This window comes from Melanotaenia boesemani, chromosome 7 (genome assembly GCF_017639745.1).
Source record: "Melanotaenia boesemani isolate fMelBoe1 chromosome 7, fMelBoe1.pri, whole genome shotgun sequence".
NCBI classification, from domain to species: Eukaryota; Metazoa; Chordata; class Actinopteri; order Atheriniformes; family Melanotaeniidae; genus Melanotaenia; species Melanotaenia boesemani.
Window position 1 is genome coordinate 8,662,043 of NC_055688.1, and position 17,918 is coordinate 8,679,960.

General features: G+C 37.8%; 1 protein-coding gene across 9 annotated transcripts in view; it reads left to right on the plus strand.

Annotated features, from left to right (window-relative positions):
• The window catches only part of shtn3 (shootin 3), a 44,073-nt gene that overhangs the window by 14,959 nt on the left and 11,196 nt on the right, over positions 1-17,918 (plus strand). For 6 of the 9 annotated variants that reach the window (XM_041990889.1, XM_041990893.1, XM_041990894.1 and 3 more), the window contains exons 3-8: positions 11,667-11,761; positions 12,125-12,296; positions 12,573-12,641; positions 13,021-13,074; positions 14,899-14,996; positions 15,125-15,206. In XM_041990889.1, the coding sequence (XP_041846823.1) occupies positions 11,667-11,761; positions 12,125-12,296; positions 12,573-12,641; positions 13,021-13,074; positions 14,899-14,996; positions 15,125-15,206 (570 nt within the window). Of the gene's footprint in view, positions 1-4,989; positions 5,062-11,666; positions 11,762-12,124; positions 12,297-12,572; positions 12,642-13,020; positions 13,075-14,898; positions 14,997-15,124; positions 15,207-17,918 lie in introns of those variants that run through there. The other 3 variants (XM_041990895.1, XM_041990898.1, XM_041990896.1) reach the window with 2 other exon arrangements.

Genomic DNA, 17,918 nt, shown 5'->3' on the forward strand with positions numbered 1-17,918 from the left:
TTCATGCACCAGAGAGTTAGTGTGACTTCACCAAGTTTCACACTGGACTGTTCATCAACATGGGTGCTGTGTGTGACTAGAGGGGAACTATGGACCACTCGGCTTGGCAAACTGATCCCTGCTGCACTGATATATTTCACAGCCCAGTTATTCAGTCCACTGTACGCTGATAAAAGCCTGTGGCTGCACTTTCCCTGCATTCACGTGCTGACAGAAATACAAAGATTTCATGCCGAGAGCAGACAAAGGTCCAGCAAGCTAGTAACATGTGACCAGGAACTTTCACCTGGCAGTCGTGGTGCTGACAGGGTGTAGGATTTTGAGCGTTATATGAGTATAATTTTATATTGTAGAATGTCTCATATTTGTGGGGCTTTATACAGATAGAGTTGGCCATAATGACTCGGTCTGAAAACCACTGACGTCTACATGGTGCTGGATTCAGATCATCTCAGGATCCAACAAATTAATATTTAATACATTTTAGGCTTGTTTTTAGGCAGATTTTAGGCAGTTGCATATATTTTGTCCAATCAGCTTTCAGATTACACTTGGTCTTGCACCACCTTCTTTTTCCAAAGTTGTTCACTGACTAGCTGCATTCATGAGGGCAGGATTGCTGGCATGATCAGTATTATTAATTAATATGATGACTTATCACTGAATTATTTAGCCTAAAAATGAATAGTAATGTGTAAAATGCCCCAATGAGGCCACAAAGCACTGGGTGACATTTTTAAATGGCAGAGTGTAATATCTGAAGGTCTAAAAGTGGCAAGCTTTTGACGTTTTCACTTCTTGAATAATTTAAATGTTTTTTGTTTCAGAATATTTCAGAAAATGCTCTATAATGCTATATAATTAATTTTTTGAATAATGGTTTCTGTATTACAGTTTATCCCAGTAAACACTTTAAAATGTTTTTATTAAACTGAAAAGATCATGAATGATAAATACAAACTGGTTATGGTGTAGTCTGCATATCTATGAGGACTGAAAGGTAGAGAGAAAATTGTAGCAGTGTGCAGTACGATACCACCTATAGACCAGTGATTGTATTTGTTAATAAAACATCATAAAGAAGTGCATCATATTTTTAGTGACCATGGCTGGATAAACCTCTGTGGGTTATTCGGGGCAATTATTTATGGTTTTAACTCCCATTGACCCTCTCTGTTCATGTTAGTTTTACTTTTTCAGAAACCCAAAGAAACCTCTGCTCTACAGCTGAGACGGTTGCTCTAACCGGTTAATGGATGTATTGTCAGTAGGCCTTAAATTGGCAGAAAAGTTCCTGCTGATTAATTATTGAAGTTATTGGAGCAACATTTGACCCCATGGCCTTCGTAGAGCGAGCGCTGATATTTATCTAAAACAGATCATATTCCACCCACTTTGTGTGAGCAGGTGTTGGACAGACACTCCCACATGGAGTGTCTCCCAGTCATTGATAATACTTGGAAGTTGTGTACAACCACCAGAGATGTTGAAGCTAAACATCCCCCCACACCACTCCACAAACTGGGAGCATTTCTTTTACATGGTTTACAGAAAATGGCAGAACTAATGAATGAAAACATGAATCCTGAAGCTTGAATGACTCAGCTATTGATTATTTAATCCTGAATCCTCTATGATTAGTAATATAACATCTCAAAGCTGCTTTAGCTTGATAAAATTACCAGCTATTTTATTAGATTCACTGTTTAACTGCTTAGTAACAAAAATTAAATCAATCATATGGCAGCAACTCAGTACATCTACTTCCAACTTCCTGAAGTTCAAACTGAGCGTCAGAATAATGGGGATAAGGAAGGAAGGGAATTTAAGTAACTTTAAGCATGGAAAGATTGTTGGTTGTTAGAGTATTTCAGAAACTGATTGGGATTTTCACATGCAGCCATCTCTAGGGTTTACAGAGAATAGTCTGAAGAAGAGAAAATATCCAATGAGCAGCTGTCTTCTGGACCAAAATGTCTTGTTGATGTGAGAGATCGGAGAAGAATGGGCAGGCTGGTTGGAGATGATAGAAAGACAACAGGGACTCAACCATGAATGCAGAATATAATCTCTGAACACACAACACACCCAACCTTGAATCAGATGGGCTACACAGCAGAAGCACACAACACAGAGGAACAGGAAACTGAGGCTACAATTCACACAGACTCAACAAAACTGGACAATAGAAGATGGAGAAACGTTGCTGGTCTGACGAGTCTCCATTTCAACTGCAACATTCAGATGGTAGGGTCATAATTTGGTGGAAACATCATGAAAGCATGGATCCATCCTGCCTTTAATTAACAGTTCAGACTACTTTTGGTCCTTAGTACCAACATGGCCTGGTTTAACCACTACAGCCTGAGTATTGTTGCTGACCATGTCCATCCCTTTATGACCACATTGTAGCATCTTCTGATGTCTACTTCCTGCAGGATAATGCACCATGTCACAAAGCTCAGATCATCTCCACCTGCTTTCTAGAACATGACAATGAGTTCACTGGACGGTGTTTCCACAGTCACCAGATCTCAGTCCAACAGAGCAGCTTTGGGATGAGGTGGAACGGGAGATTCTCACCATCAATGCAGCCGACAAACCTGCAGCAACTGTGTGATGCTGTCATGTCAATATGGAGCAAAACCTCTGAGGAATGTTTTCACCACCTTGATGAATCTAAAACTCCAAGAATTAAGAAAGTTCTGAATGAAAAAAAGAAGTCTTACCAAGGTACGTGGTAGGAATACTAGTAAGGTGGACCTGATAAAGTGGCCTGTGAGTGCGCGCTATGAGATCTTATCATTGAGACAACAGCGAAAGGCCTAAGATTCCTTGTCAAAGATAACTTCCCGCATTAAAATGTAGCCTTGTCAAGGTGAAAAGTGATGATTAAAAAGCTGAGCGGACTTTAAGCTGAACTGAAAATATGCCTCCACTTTCACAAGGATTTATTTTGTTAATATTTTTAACCAAAAGCTCGCATATGCACAATAAATCATATCTACTCTAAGTCTCTGCTGCAGAAGCTTAGTTCGGATTTTGTCCGACTATTGTTCACAGCTTAGCCTGTTGTTATTTTTGCAGCTAAGCACCACTTTCATGACTATGTGCTTATTAATTTGAACTTTTAGCTGTAAAACCTTCATAGGCAAACTAGTGACTTTTTTGTCAGCAAATTCTTTTTTTTTTATTTTTTATTTTTACATACAGACATCAGGCTAAAACAAAACCACTGCAAGCAGCCATCAGCTCTTATTTTAATTCCCTGTCCAACTGTTTAAACACTGCTTTTGTTACTGACAAGTGTACAAACCGTTGGCTAATCCAACAAATGATCTGTTAATAACAAGCTTCGACACTTAAGCGGCTTTAGCCAGCTGGTGAAAAACAAAAGCAGTGCTCTTGTTTTTTTGCCTGACAGATCTTTATGCAACGGGTTTAAAGGGAAAGTCATTTATCTCATGATGCCTGTAACATCATCTCATTATATATGCTGCTGTAATGTCCCTAGAAAAGCTGAAAGTGACCACAGTCTACATTGTCACACAAACGTAGTGAAATGCAATGATGGACAGAATTTCAGCAGAAAGTCTTTATAGTAAATTTAAAGGTTAAATGCCAAAAATTCCTGTTCAATATCTTTGTTTTATATTTTCTGACATTAAACCGAGTTGTTTTAGGATTCCTTGTTACACAAATGCAATAAGATATCTGGATATGTTATTTATTTATTTATTTTTTTGGTGTTAGAGGTCTAATCAGGGCTCAGGGGAGACTTATTTTCGCGTATGCACTGCAACTTTGCACATCACGTGCATATATATTAGTGCACATAACACGGTCAAAAATATGGTTACTACCAAAAAGCCCCTCTGCTACTACTGTATGAAGCTTGTTTAATCAGAAACAGGGATGGAAAGTTTGAACAGCCACAAAAAGAAGCATAAGAGTCAGTTGTATGGAAGCTCACAGCACACAACAAACAAACAGTGCTGCTAACCACGATGCTGAGGGGAAACAGAACAAATCGCCTGCGTGGTTTGGAAGATTTATTTAATTAAATTAAATAAATTAATAAACACAAAGCTGACAAATGAATGTTATTCTTTTCAAGAAACATCAGGAACCTCTTCAAAAATTAAATGTGACTTGTAAGTGGATTTTTTTAAGGCTCTCTTTTAAAGTATCAGCTGAATGTTTTTAGGGGAGCTCCCTGCTTTTTAGGGGAGCCGAGCTCCCCTTAGCTCTCCTGTAATTTAAACCCTGGGTGTAATGTTACTTATAGGTTATAAGGTGCTTCTCAAAGTTAGTTAGTTTTATTGTAATGGGTACTAAAGGATGTTAGCCATATCGCAGCTACAATAGAAACACTTTAGCTTTAATAGAGAGCCAGTTTCTACTAATTCTGGCATCCAGAGAGGACAAAATAGTTAGCTAGCTGGGTTTAAGATAGATTTTAGCATTTAGCAATTTTAGCTTTTTTTTTTTTTTAAAGAATTGAACAGTCACACTAATGACTGTTTGTTTATTTTGTTTTGTTTAATTTCTCTTTTTTTCCAGGTCAAAACAAAAATTAAATGAAGCAATATTGGCATTTCACCTTGACAACTGTTTTCTGAGCACCAGCTGTTTCCCTGTGACTTACCAGCTGTTGGCGTCTGTAGTTAAGCAAGTCAAATAAAACCAGAAGCATAGATAGGAGAGAATGACCAGCTCTCCACCATCTCTGCCTCCTGACCCAAAGAGCTGCAGTTGAACTGCAGTGCAGCCGAGCAGAGGAGGATCCATTGTGGCATGTGGGTAGAAGCACTGTTTGAAGCGACTGAACGCTTCTCCGAGAGAGCGCTGAGGGTTTATATGAGTCTACACCACCTAGGCCCATCCATGAGCGTTAAACTTTGAATAAGGATTAAAAATAGACCCAGAAGCCTTCCCCAGCCTCCTCTCTTATCATCTTTTCTTTTCTTACTTTTCCTCATTTAAACCCACAGCCTCACTGGATCTAAAGTGATGATGGGAACTGGGTCCTTGCCGATCTTTTTTCTCTAAATATGGGATGTAAGGTTGTATTTATGTTATAGAAAGTAATAACTTATACACTTGCAATCAGCAAAAGCAGTAAAAGACATGGGAATCGGCACTGATTGGGCTGAAGGCAACAACGTTTGCACTGAAATTGGATTATCTTGAACTTCGTTCTGCATCATTTTAAACTTTTTTATTTTATAAGTTGCTTCAATTTCCAGATGTCTTAATGAAATGTTCGTAAGACACTTTGGTCAAAATACCACAGAGATACAGTACACGTTTTTTTACTAGTGTTTTCACAGCTCTGTTCACAGTAGCAGGTTTTAGGGGGTGGAGTTAACCACCTCAGTCTATCTTCTGTTTGAGGTGTCTTTTATCCTATTACTACTTTCCCTTTGAGTAACTAAAAAAACTTAAATTTTGGCACAAATTATACTATATACAATAATTCTTGAAGAACATTGTTACAAGATAGTATTCCATAATAATTATGAGAGCTCACACTACCACACACCAAAATGATAGAAATATACGTCCTCACGGTTTTATTCTGAAAAACTTACAATGAAAAACTTGAAAAACTTCCCTCATCTGCTCAGCCATCAATGGTTGGTACTGATTCCTCTTTCAGGCACAGTCTTAGTGATCACGTATGTACATAGAGGAAACGCTTTAGAGCTAATATCTCTATCAGATATGGACGTTTTTATTTGTTTTTGACTGCTTTCTGTTTAATTGCATTTGCTATGTAGAAAATAAAAAACTGACTGAAGCGTTAACCGAGGCTCATCTTAAATCAAGTTAGTAGTCATCAAAACATACTTGTGAATATTTGAATGAAACAGATTTTTACATTTCATTGTATCTGTCATGATGGATAATCACACTTGTCTCATTAGGGTTTCATTTCTGCATCATGACTCTCTGTTGTAACATCAGTTGCAGAATTTATTTTCATTTTATGCTCCTCTTTAAATTTTTGCCTATGATTTTTTTAGCTAACCTCTTTGTGGACGGTCATCTTCTTGGGTGTCTGTCGAGAGGTGATAGCAATAATCTTGCAGATATGGAGAAAAAACATTTACTTTAGGCTTCATTATGATCTCTCTTTAAATCTCTCTCTCGCATTATAATTAACCTGCCCTTTGTGCTGAGTTCTTTATCTGCACTGTGTAAATGTTCTTTCCTGCCCTCTCCAACCAGCCTCATCAACATGGCCCGGGACCACCCTATGACTCTGACACTGGTTCAACCATAAACAGCCCACCCCCCACCCACCCCACCCCGCCCCGCCCCCGCCCGTTACATTTACGTTGAATAAATGCTGCCACAGTCTGAACATCGCACATCTTCAGTTCAGATTGTGCTACTAATTTCTTTTAATTTTTTTTTTTTTTTTTGTATATACAGTATCTGCTCTTGTTGGCACCCATGCACCAAAACAAATTCTCTGTACGTGTAAACCTACTTGGCAATAAACCTGATTCTGATTTGGATTCATCATCAGGTAGACCTTCAACAGGTTGCTGGTTCTCTATTATTCCTGACAGGAAGTCACTCAATTTTGCTTTGTCATGGTGGTCCACCACCAGTATTAAACTCTCCTGTGGTTTTTGCCTTTTATTTCTTTTTATGCCAGATTCAGGTTCTTCCAAAAAATTATGAAAGCAGGCATCATGTAATGTAAGTGATGTCAGAGTATAATTATGAAAAATGTGGAACAGATATTAGTGACATACCTGAAGTTGTTCTGGTTACATTTTCATTTGTGTTGTAGTCACGGCATTTTTTTCAACTGCTTTTTTTTTTAACAATTACAGAAAATTCTGTTTTGGGGAAAGCTTGGTTTGGGAGATCATGAAAAAAAAAAAAAAAAAAAAATTATTAAACCCAGAGGGAAACTGCAAAAAGATCAGATCTGCCAATAGAAGAGGCAGAGTCCATGCCCTACACTGCATCCGGATGTTCTGAGCTATTCTTTCAGCATGTTATCCCACCTTGGCTTCTTGCAGTTAGTTTAACTTGAATTAATACAAGTAATATCCCGCATGCTTAGCCTGAAGTCAGTGGTACTGGTTCTGGAATCGACTAAGAGAAAAAAACACTTAACCTCTCTGAAGACATATTAGGTCAGTGTTTCAGCGTGATGACTCACCAAGAAAAGATAGTGAGCAAGTCATCTTTCTCGTTGGTTTGTGTACAAATTGTACAGCATTACACAGCATTACACAACATTACACAGCATTACACAGCAGTACACAACATTACAGTAATACAGTCATTGCAGTAATTATAGTTGTGTTTTTTTAAGAAATGGTTCAGATGCCACTTTATGGTTAAATCATATTTTTAAATAAGTCATGGCATCACATGCTCTACTGACATTACATACCTAACTCAAGTAGTGGAGCTGACTCAGGTTTGCTTCCACATTTGATAAAACAAAGTTCCAATAAACTGTAGAGCAGGACATTAAGGGATTAAAATTAGGTTGTCTATGCTTTAGAAATGAAAATAATATTCCAACAAGCTGTGGTTGTGCTGTAGCTGGAGTGTGATGTCCTTATTGGTGAAAGTGTCCCTGTTCACAGCCACTCACATTAAAACCAGCCATGCTCATCAGTGTGTGATTGTGTAGGAGTTATTGCATCATGGACGGAGAAGCATTAGTCATGTTGGCTGAAAGCTTCACCTGAGTAACATGTGAGGTCAGGTCAGTGTAATGGGCTCAGACGGCTTCAGGCTATCACTGACACAGATGCAAGTTTTGGTTGTGGTCACGGATGTCATAGTGACCGTTCTGTTGTTTTCCCCTTCTCAACATGATAAGTTAATAGCAGGTCACAGCAATGTGATCTGACATCTGACATTTTCTGGTGCTTCTTTTCTCTCTGGGAGAAAAAGCTGAGATAAATCGGAGCTGTATGAATCACACAGGAATTTTCTATCATTTCCGCATTACAGAGAGGCTGGATGTGAGAAAGCAAACAGTCTTTTTATTTCTCTCTCTCTTTTTTTTCTTTTTTTTTTCCTTTTGGAGTTTACCTGGTGAGAAGTCTGTGTGTGAACACAACAAGTCATCATCCAGAGTGTTTATTAAGACTGAATCTTCCTCATGGCAACAGTTTCTGCTTTACACTCGTCTTCTTCTGTCATGTTAGTTTCTCTCCACTGGCCCATTGGTATTGTGGGTAAATCTAGACACATGTAGTATTTATGTTAACACAAAAACATCATTTTGGAGAGGTAGGTGGACTCATCTACCCTTCTTTTCACATTTTAGTCTGCTTCCTGCAACAGTACATTCTCTTTTTCCACTCAGCACACAACAAGAGGCCTTACTGTCACTTTTCAAGGCATTAACTGCTCTATGGTTGCACGTTTCCAGTTATCACTCTGCATTAATAGTTAACAGAAACAGGAAATGGCATCCTGTTGTACAGAGTTAACAGCTAATATCATCCACTTAAGTAGGTCAACAGGGAGGAAGGGGACAGACGTCAGATTCCCAAGTAAGAATAGTATTTGAGACAAAACATAATTCCCTTCAATTTTACTTAATTTGCTTTAATACTGCTTATTTTTCTTATAAAATACAAGTACTTGGTGAAGGTTCAGCAATAGAATTGCAGATAATACATAATTCTTTGTAACACTTGAAGATTTATATCTTGATATGCGATCACAAGCAAATTTCTCAACAAATTTCTTAACTAGTTAAACTAATCTGAACATGGAGCTTAGTTTTCTTTTATAAAAACATGAGTGAGGCAGAATACAGTAAAAGTCTCCATCAGGAAGATTAATAGCTACATTTCAGATCTTCTTGTTGTCACTTTGAAATGGGACCATGTGCTCAGCAGCACAAGAGTTTCAGCAGCCTAAAAACCAGTCTGGAAAAGGTCTGACAGCCTGTCATTAACAGCTGAGCTGATGTTTGCGTACAGAACAGACCGTTACTCATGATGTGAATATGCTGTTTGTACATTCATGACATAACCAATCACCAGGCCTTACAATCAGGTAAATGCAACCTCAGATGAACATTAACACAACATATTACACTGTCAAACAAAAATGAAGCCAAAATGAAAAATCAGTGTGTAAAAAACTGTCCACCTTATGATCCAGCCAGCAGTGAGTTGAGGTAAAGGTTTTCTTTATTATGTCTCTTACATGCAGGGGTGTTGCTAGACATGGAGCTCTAACGAGATCACGTGGTGTTACGATTTTTAGGTCTGTTGCATTCAGTTTTTCAGATCTTCACAATCCGGAGAGCCTGAGATTAAACCGGGGTACAGATCTCTTCTACCAGGGCACGTGCCACCTATGCTCACATGGTTGTGGAGGAATTTTGGTCTGCTCTTCTTTCCTACGTTGCCAGATCATTGACGTTTGCAGCATTGGTTTCTGCACAGCTCTCTGAAGGTCCCAGCATTTTAATCAGGTTGAGGTCTGCAATTTGACTGGATCATGTCAACACTTTGGTTCTTTTCTTTTTCGGTCATTTTGTTGTAGATCTGCTGCTGTGCCTCTTATTTGACTTATCTGACTTTAAACAGAGGAGTTCATGATCCACTCAAAAACTGCAAGGTGTACAGTCGCCTGCAGCCCTTCATGTTCAGCCTTTTTCTAAGTGTACTGTGACAAACTTAAACATTTAACTTGGTATATGAAGCCTAACAGACTTTGTAAATGAGTACATTTGGTTGAAAACCTGCAACAGAACACATTGTAGGAATTACAGTCATGAAGTTGCCTGTTTGAGGCAGAAGCTGCTTTTCTTTTGCCCTCAGATATGTGAGCATATTGTGTAATCAGATTTGGGGCTTGTGCATCGACCATGGGAAACTGTGTTAATGGATCAGGGATGCTGGCGGCAGCTTCCTGCCAGCTGTAAGAGCCAAGGATTGATGTCCGTGTAGATTCTCAGTCATTTGATAACCCTTTGTCTTTTGAAAGAAGGCAAATGACTACTGTACTTGGTTCTGAGGGACAGCAAAATTAGAAAAATAATGTGAAACAGAGGTTGAGACTCAGCCAGTTAGTTTCTGTAGTAGGACTTTTATGGTGACATACTGGCAACAATTTTGCTATTAACAAAGTATTTTAAATATCACATCTAATAATCTAAAGCCAACATTAATTTAGGTAGCCATACAAATGTGTCGGTTCAACCACATACGGCTGTCTCTTGATTCTTTACATTAAAAGCAAAAAGGCATATTTAGTCTGTTAAGTAAGAAAGATAAACTCCTCAAAAAAATTTGGAAATGTTATTTTGGTCCATTATTTCTACTCTTTTCTAATGCCAATTGATATTGTATTATATATTGTTAGAAAGCCTGATTAGTCACCTTTACAACGAGGTGTAACTTGTGAGGATTGTACATTTGAGGACCAGGCAACACAGCAAAACACATGATTAGTGCCTCCAAAACTATGAATAAATATCTCAAGACTTGTGCAAATTACTGTGCAATAACCAGCTGTGAAAATTATTTATGGTACCTTAACTTGGACATGAGTGATATTTAAAAAAATATTGGTGAAGGCTAACAATGTGTAAAACCTTTAAGAGAAGTTCAGCTGTCTTCTGTTGAAGCTTTTAGTCAAGGACTGACTTTGGCATTAAAACCATGAATGATGGGATCCAGTGAGAAAAACTTTCAAGGATTTAATGTATTCATATGATTTGCTAAAAATCAAACTAATCCCTTAATTTTTTTTATTTATCTTGAAATGGCAAAGCTACTTATTCACATGGAGTTTTTCTTTTCACTCAGTTTTCCTGCAGACTCCAAATCTGGGTTATTTTAAAATAACCAAGGAGTATCTGAGCTCTGAAGACATGTTCTACAACTACGAAAGCCTGACAGCCTCAGGCTCACTCTTTTTTTAGCCGCTGGTCTTACTCTAAAGCACACTGCTCATCATCCGCACGATAAATCACTTCACCTTTGAAGGAAGGTGGTTTTTCACCATGAGTAACAAGTAAATCTCTCTCCTTGTTCTTTTTTTATCTGAGCAAAGTAAAAATAAAATAAAAAAACTTCCATTTATCTGAGACCCATGAGTGAAAAAAGATGATATAAAACTTAAAATGTCCACTAAACTGATCTTTGTTTTGCAAAATTAAAAATTTTTCTTTGGTTCTCTTGGAGATGCTTTGTGTGCTTTTTAAAATATATGCTTGCTTGATTATTTTGTAATATTTAATGAAATTAAGTTCTTATTTCACTTGGTTTCTATGAAGAAAACTGCAGTTTACAGCCTATCAAGAAATCCTATGAAGAAAAAGAAGGAAACGAGACTAAATTAGGTGTTTTTGTGTTACATTGCAGACATTTTTATGAATATAAGTAGAGTTAAAAGTGAAGTCAACCATTAAATACTGTGCTGGTTACCAGGATGGGCTCTGAAATGGGAGAAAGACGCTGAGAGTGAAAGAAACAAACAAGCTGTTTACTTTGATGTATTGATGACTTGGACCACAAAAAGGAAAATAATCCGGTTAAAAGGTTTAGATGAGCTTCCAGAAAATTAATGTTTGACAGGTCGTAACTGCTGGAGGATGGACACATGACTTACAGTTTCTGTGTGTATGTGTGTGTGTTTGTGTGTGTCCTCAACAGTGTCTCAGATGGTGATTGAGGAGGTGAGTGTTCTGCAGACTCAGCTGGAGATTGAGAAGTCGTGTCGGGAAAATGCAGAGGCCCTGGCCACCAAGGTCTGTCTATCTTTCTCTCTCTCACACACACTTACACACACACATGCAATAATCAATGCAATAAGATTAGCATTATCAGCAGGGGAATAGGGGGGAACAGCGGAGTCAGGAGAAATCTGCAGAGACAAATTGAATACATAATCTCTGTGTCTATAGGAACTGTGTACTCATATTCAACTTTAAGAATGTATAAATGTAGATTTTACATATACTTAATGTATTTATATCCTAAAATTAGAGAAACCACACTGTATACAAGCTCTACTAGGGTTTAAACTGGTAGATAATAGAAAGGGAGTAAAATTAGTGTTCAGTCTATAAATGACGATAACAGGTTGTGGCTCTGATGCGTTTGACCTCCAGCTGAACTGTGAGAACAGGAAGTTGAAGTATTTGAGTTTGTCATCACGGCCATGTTTGGACGACCTGCTTCCCAGCATCTCAGACTGCATCCCGCTGGAGGCGGACAGAGATGCTGCAGACACTGTGGACAACAGCCCTGATGCCTTCACACAGTGCCAGCAACAGGTCAAAGGTACAGCACTAAGACTGCACATTATATTCAAAATGTTTTCATTTTCACAATATAATCATGACTGACTTAAAGAAAAGGACATGCAAAGCTGCCTCGATGAAGGTTGTATTCCAGTTAGAGGGAGCACTGTTTAGTTTTTTTTGTTTGTTTTTTTCCTGACTACACTTTTGAACCATTCAACTTTTCCTAAAATCGCTCTTTTTGCTATACTCATTTCCCAAGTCGTCCGATTTTCTGAATTCTTCCTGTCTGTCTCATATCCTGGTGCTGCTGAAGATTCACATGCTGTAGACAACAGCCCAGATAACGTCACATTGTCCCAGCAACAGGTTTCAAGCTTTGAAGGTATTAAGTTAACTTTTTACATCCGTTTTCCATATCTTGATATTTTTGAGTCCTTCTGTTCCCCCACCATGACCTAAGCACGTCCCGTCCTCTGACCTCTCCTGATGCTGCTGACTCTCCGGAAGTCATCCCACTTTATGAGCTTATTGCCACCTCTAAACCCTGAACATATTTCCCAAACTGTCTTAAACTCACAACTTCTCCTGTTTTTTGTCCAAATTCTTGAACTTGTCCGGAGTCAAAGAGCCAATCCTCTGAACTCATCCCTATAACTGTCCTGAAATTCTCCTGTTTTCCTGGCTTATCTTGAACTTATTTAATCTTTTTAATTCCTCTTATCGCCTAAATTCATGCTGTTTGTCTAATCTTTATGCTGCAGACTCTGTAGACAACAGCTCCAACACCTTCTCACTGGACCAGCATCAGATGAAAGGTACAAAGGATGAAATTGTTTCACTTAGCAAGAACAAGATGCGAACTTTGTGCAAGACCGACTCGAAGTTTTATCCTTTCTCCTTAACCTACTTCATCTCCTGAACTCTTTCAGTCTATTTAACTTACCTGGAAGGTTTTCTACTTTCTACTTTCACTACTTTTTTTTAATCATTTGGACTTTTCGTCCACATGAAACCAGCACTTCTGGAGCCCAAAACCCCCATATTTTTAAACCAGTTCCCAAAGTGAATAAATCTGAAAACGCCACTATTTTGTTTGCATGTTTACAAATCTTTTCTGAATCAATCTGTACAAAATCTAAAATCCACAGTCTTCTTTTTAGCTTGATATTTTGTACATTGTTCCACTTAAAGAGGCAGTACTAAAGTTTTGCACCCCTCTCACTGGCACTAATTTAGCATCCATCTTGCATCTTACCTGTACTATGAGCTCTCTCCATACAGTAAAAAACAGTCTTGACTTCTTTCTTGCTTTTTCTCTGGCTCTCTTTTGTTTCCTCTCTTCCTCTGATAATGTCTTCTAACGTGTCTTTGCTGAAGCAGCCACAGTGTGTTCAAAATGGCCGGTTTCTTTACATCAGCTTGTTAAAGTGTGACACATGCGCAAATCAAAACTCAGCTGCAGCATCACGCAGCATCCCAAATGAAAATGGTATATAGTGCATTTTCTCAGCTACGGGATGCTGCTGGGCAGCGATGGCTTCAGAAATGGACATAATAGCTGTCAGTGAACCATCAAACGAGTCTGGAATGAAGAGTTTTTAGGTTGAAAAGTTACAGAGAGAGAAAACTAAATCTGTTCCACCTCTGTCTAGATGTATCCCAACTGCAGACTGTATATATTTGAGTTTGTTTATTATGGCCCCATCGCATGGAGACAAAACTGATTAAATTTTTAAAGTTTTTTGTAAAGACAGACTAACTTCAAGAAATGGGTGTGTCCACACAAACCCATTAAAAATGCTTTATTATACACTACCGTTCAAAAGTTTGGGGTCACTTCCCTATTGAATCCCATGGCAAAGTGACCCCAAACTTTTGAACGGTAGTGTATATGCCAGGCCTGTAAGTGCTGTAACACTACAAGAGATTTAAAGTAAAAACATGTAGCATATGCAGAAACTCGTGTTGGTGAGGTTTGCATATTAATGGAGAGATATGGGGCAATGGCATCATCAATTTAGGAAAGAAGTGTTCAAATTACAAAACAGATTAAAGAAATATGTTTTCAAATTTAACCACTTTGGGACCCTGTTTTAAAAACTTGTATTTTTGGGGGTCCCAAGACACTGTTCCATTAAAAAAACAGTGAGTCTACCTCAGCTTGTCTCCATGTCGACATGGCCTTGTACTTGTCTAAAACCCACAAGAATCAGATGTCGAAAGTGTGAGTGAAACTAAATGACAATTCAGTCAGAAAACCTTTAACTAAAACTGAACCAAAATTTGTTGTCAGAATTTAACACTGCTCCCAGAAGCCGACTGAAGCTACGACAATTAGAATTATTTTTTTACTCTTAAACTCATAATTATTTTTTAATCTCCAACAAACCCACAAATTTTCAGGCGGAGTGACATTAAATTTGAATTCCGATCAGTCCTCAGGTTTTCTAACTCCATCTACTTGACACCTCCTGTTTAGTAATAAATTCCTAGCCTCAACTAATATTTCAAACTTTTTCTGACCGTGACCCAACTTGTTTAATAAGTATGATGATTAATATTAAAATGTGAAGTTTATATAGGCTACTAAATTGAATGTATATTGAATAAAAGTACAACTTTTCACTTTCTTTCATCAGAGCTGAGGGAGACAGTGAACAGTTTGTTGGAGGAGAAGAAAAATTTCGTCTGTCAGATTCACGAACAGCAGCGACGGATAGAAGAGCTGACCACACAGGTGAGGGCAGAACAGCAGAAATCACCACAAACTGTCACATGATATCATGTCATGTCTTTAAATCAGTGAACCTTTTTGTTTGTCATAACGGCTCCTAATTTTGTCTCACGTTTCTTCGCTGTCGGCAGTCAGAGAAAGACCAAGTGGAAATGAAGCAGCTTCGAGAAACAGTTGAGCAGCAAAGCAAAACCATCAAAAGATTTAACAGAGGTGAGTTAAAAACCAAGAAAACTTTTATTCTTTATATTACACAACTCAGTGATATAAAAATCTAACGTGTCTCCCAATTTTAGGCCCATTCATCATGTGATAAAATAACTATAAAAGGCAAAAACGTGCAGTTTAATCTAAATTTATAGAACATCAACCCTTTAACGCCTGACCCAAAAAAAGCTCCTTTTTTTTTTTAAATCTGAGGTCTTTACTAAAGTATTTGACCGTTTAACAAAATTTTAAGGTAAATAAACAAAATATTTGCATGTATGCCTGCTATACTGTGTGATATATTCAGAATAGTTGTAGTGCAACATGTATTCACCAGGATGCAACAAGTATAAAACAAGGTTTTTAACAAAGGGCAGTGGTTCCCAAACTAGGGTATGCCCTCCACGGGGGACCCAGAGTCATGACAGGGGGGTGCAGCAAGGCTAAATAAAATTGATTGTTTTTGTACTGGTAGGAAACCATGGACACATTTAGTACCAATGGACAAACGATGATAAATCAACAACAGAGATTTCAGCTATCAAAATAAATATATATATCAACAAAATATGATGAGGCGTGTCTTGCCCTAGGCATGGCCAAGGTAATAGTCAATGGTGGGTAATGAAGAGAGAGTACAGTGTGTTGTATTTCTCAAAATATTAGCATCTGACAGTATGAACCCCATCAAGTTGCAACGCTACTTTGGGACACAGAAAAGCCTGTTGATTACTTTAGAAACGGGGGTGAAGTGGACAGCCTTAAATGGGTCAATTTGAACAGAGGTCGAAATTCATGCTCAGAAAGTGACCTGTTGTAATGTCTTTCTTTGATAATTTGAAACCTGTCACAGACATTTCATTTAGACCCTAGAAGGGTCCGGAAAACAAAAAGACTTATTTGGTCCACCTTAAAGCACTAAAACTTTGCATCAAATAAAAGTACATTTTGGATGCAAAGGCAGTGCAACACAGTTGGGGAGGCTAGCAGAATTATGGCTATAAACCGCTTATAACTGTTTTCAGGTCATTCTACACTAACAAAAAACAAAAAATGAATGTTGTAAACAAAAACTTTTAAATATCCAAGTTATGACATTTAAAACTAGCTTTAAAGAGCTCGCTAACATTAGCATGTTGCCTACACTCCAAAAGGGACAAACCAGTCACAGGCACCAGAGTGGACCTTTAAATTTGATGCAGCCACCTGATGTAGAGGTGTTGGAGGTATTTAGTTCATTATAATTTTTTAATGGTTTGTGCTAGCTGATGTCACTATATTTGTACACAAAGGTCTTCTAACGCTAGAACTGCTAGAGGGAATAATTTTGACCAGCATAAAAATTATAAACATTTTAAACATAAAATAACATTTATAGAGTTAGTATTTTGTTTCTTTGCAAAAAAATAAAAATAAATAATGTAATTAAATAATTAGCATGTGGGATATATTTGTCTCAGACTCAAAATAGAAAATGTCAAATAGGCCTATTTACCAACATACATCCAACTAACTGAAATTATTTTTAATGCTTTTTTTTTTTTTTTTTGTAAATTATTCTAGGTGAGCAATTTAAACATTGATGCAAAAAAAAGGATCATATACCAGAGTAACAAAACAGAGTGATGTCAGCTGTGATTATCACACATTGAAAAAATATGAGGCATCAACAAACACTGAAGGAAACATTACATTTAAAGATTATTAAAAAGACAGACATCTAATTTATTGATGTATTGCAGCATGACACAATCAATGAGATACATAAAGTCTCTGTGAGGGTTTTCAGTCCTGTGATGGGCTCATGTGGTTGGCCAGCTTTCTCCATGAGGATGTTAAGTGACTGTGCCGGCTACGTAAAACTTTATCCTGTTCTCTATTCCATCTTTGACAGACTCAGACAGACAGGAACTGATCCTCAGGAACAGACACTGAGAACATAGTTATGTTTACCTGGTTGTGAAGTTTCCAAGAAAATAGCTAAACTACAACTGAGTGTGTTTCATACTGAGTTGACCCATCAGATTATCCATAACCAGCTAACAAGGTACTGCTGTGTGGTCCCTCCCTGTTACCTGAAACCTGGGCCTTTTTGGGCACATTGGCTCATCATCTGAAGTGGAGAAATTCTCATCTGAAGAAAATATATGTTACTGACAACGTCTGGTTCTGAAAAGTTGAGAATCTATCCCCCTTTTGAGTTATATAGAAATTTTAGTCAAACATTTATAATTCATCTAAATTTGTTACTAGTAAAAAAATCAGTAGACTAAATCAAATCTACTGAACTCTGTCATATGTCAATCTCTGTCATTTATTGCAATCACAGCACAGTTGCCTAGTAATGCCGACGCTGTGGCATCACAGCTGATCGCAGCATCGTACATTGTTTTCTATTGTTGCTACTAGGATCTGTCACTACTAATGATCATAATTCTTTTATTTTGTATCATAGACATCTCATAATTCATAGTATGAAAAAATTGTCATTTTAGAAGAAATTGTGAAGTATGAGATGAGAAGGGTTAAATTTAACAGAGTTACCTGACGTTGAAACTGCAAGTGGGTAAAAATGACCCTCTCTGCGGTTCTAGTGTGAAGGGACCTGGGAATTTCTCAGACCTCCATTGGCCTCCATATTGGTTCAAACCCAGCAAATATCAACTTTTCTGGTTCATGTGGAAATAAGTCATTTTCATTCAAGTGATCAGACACCCA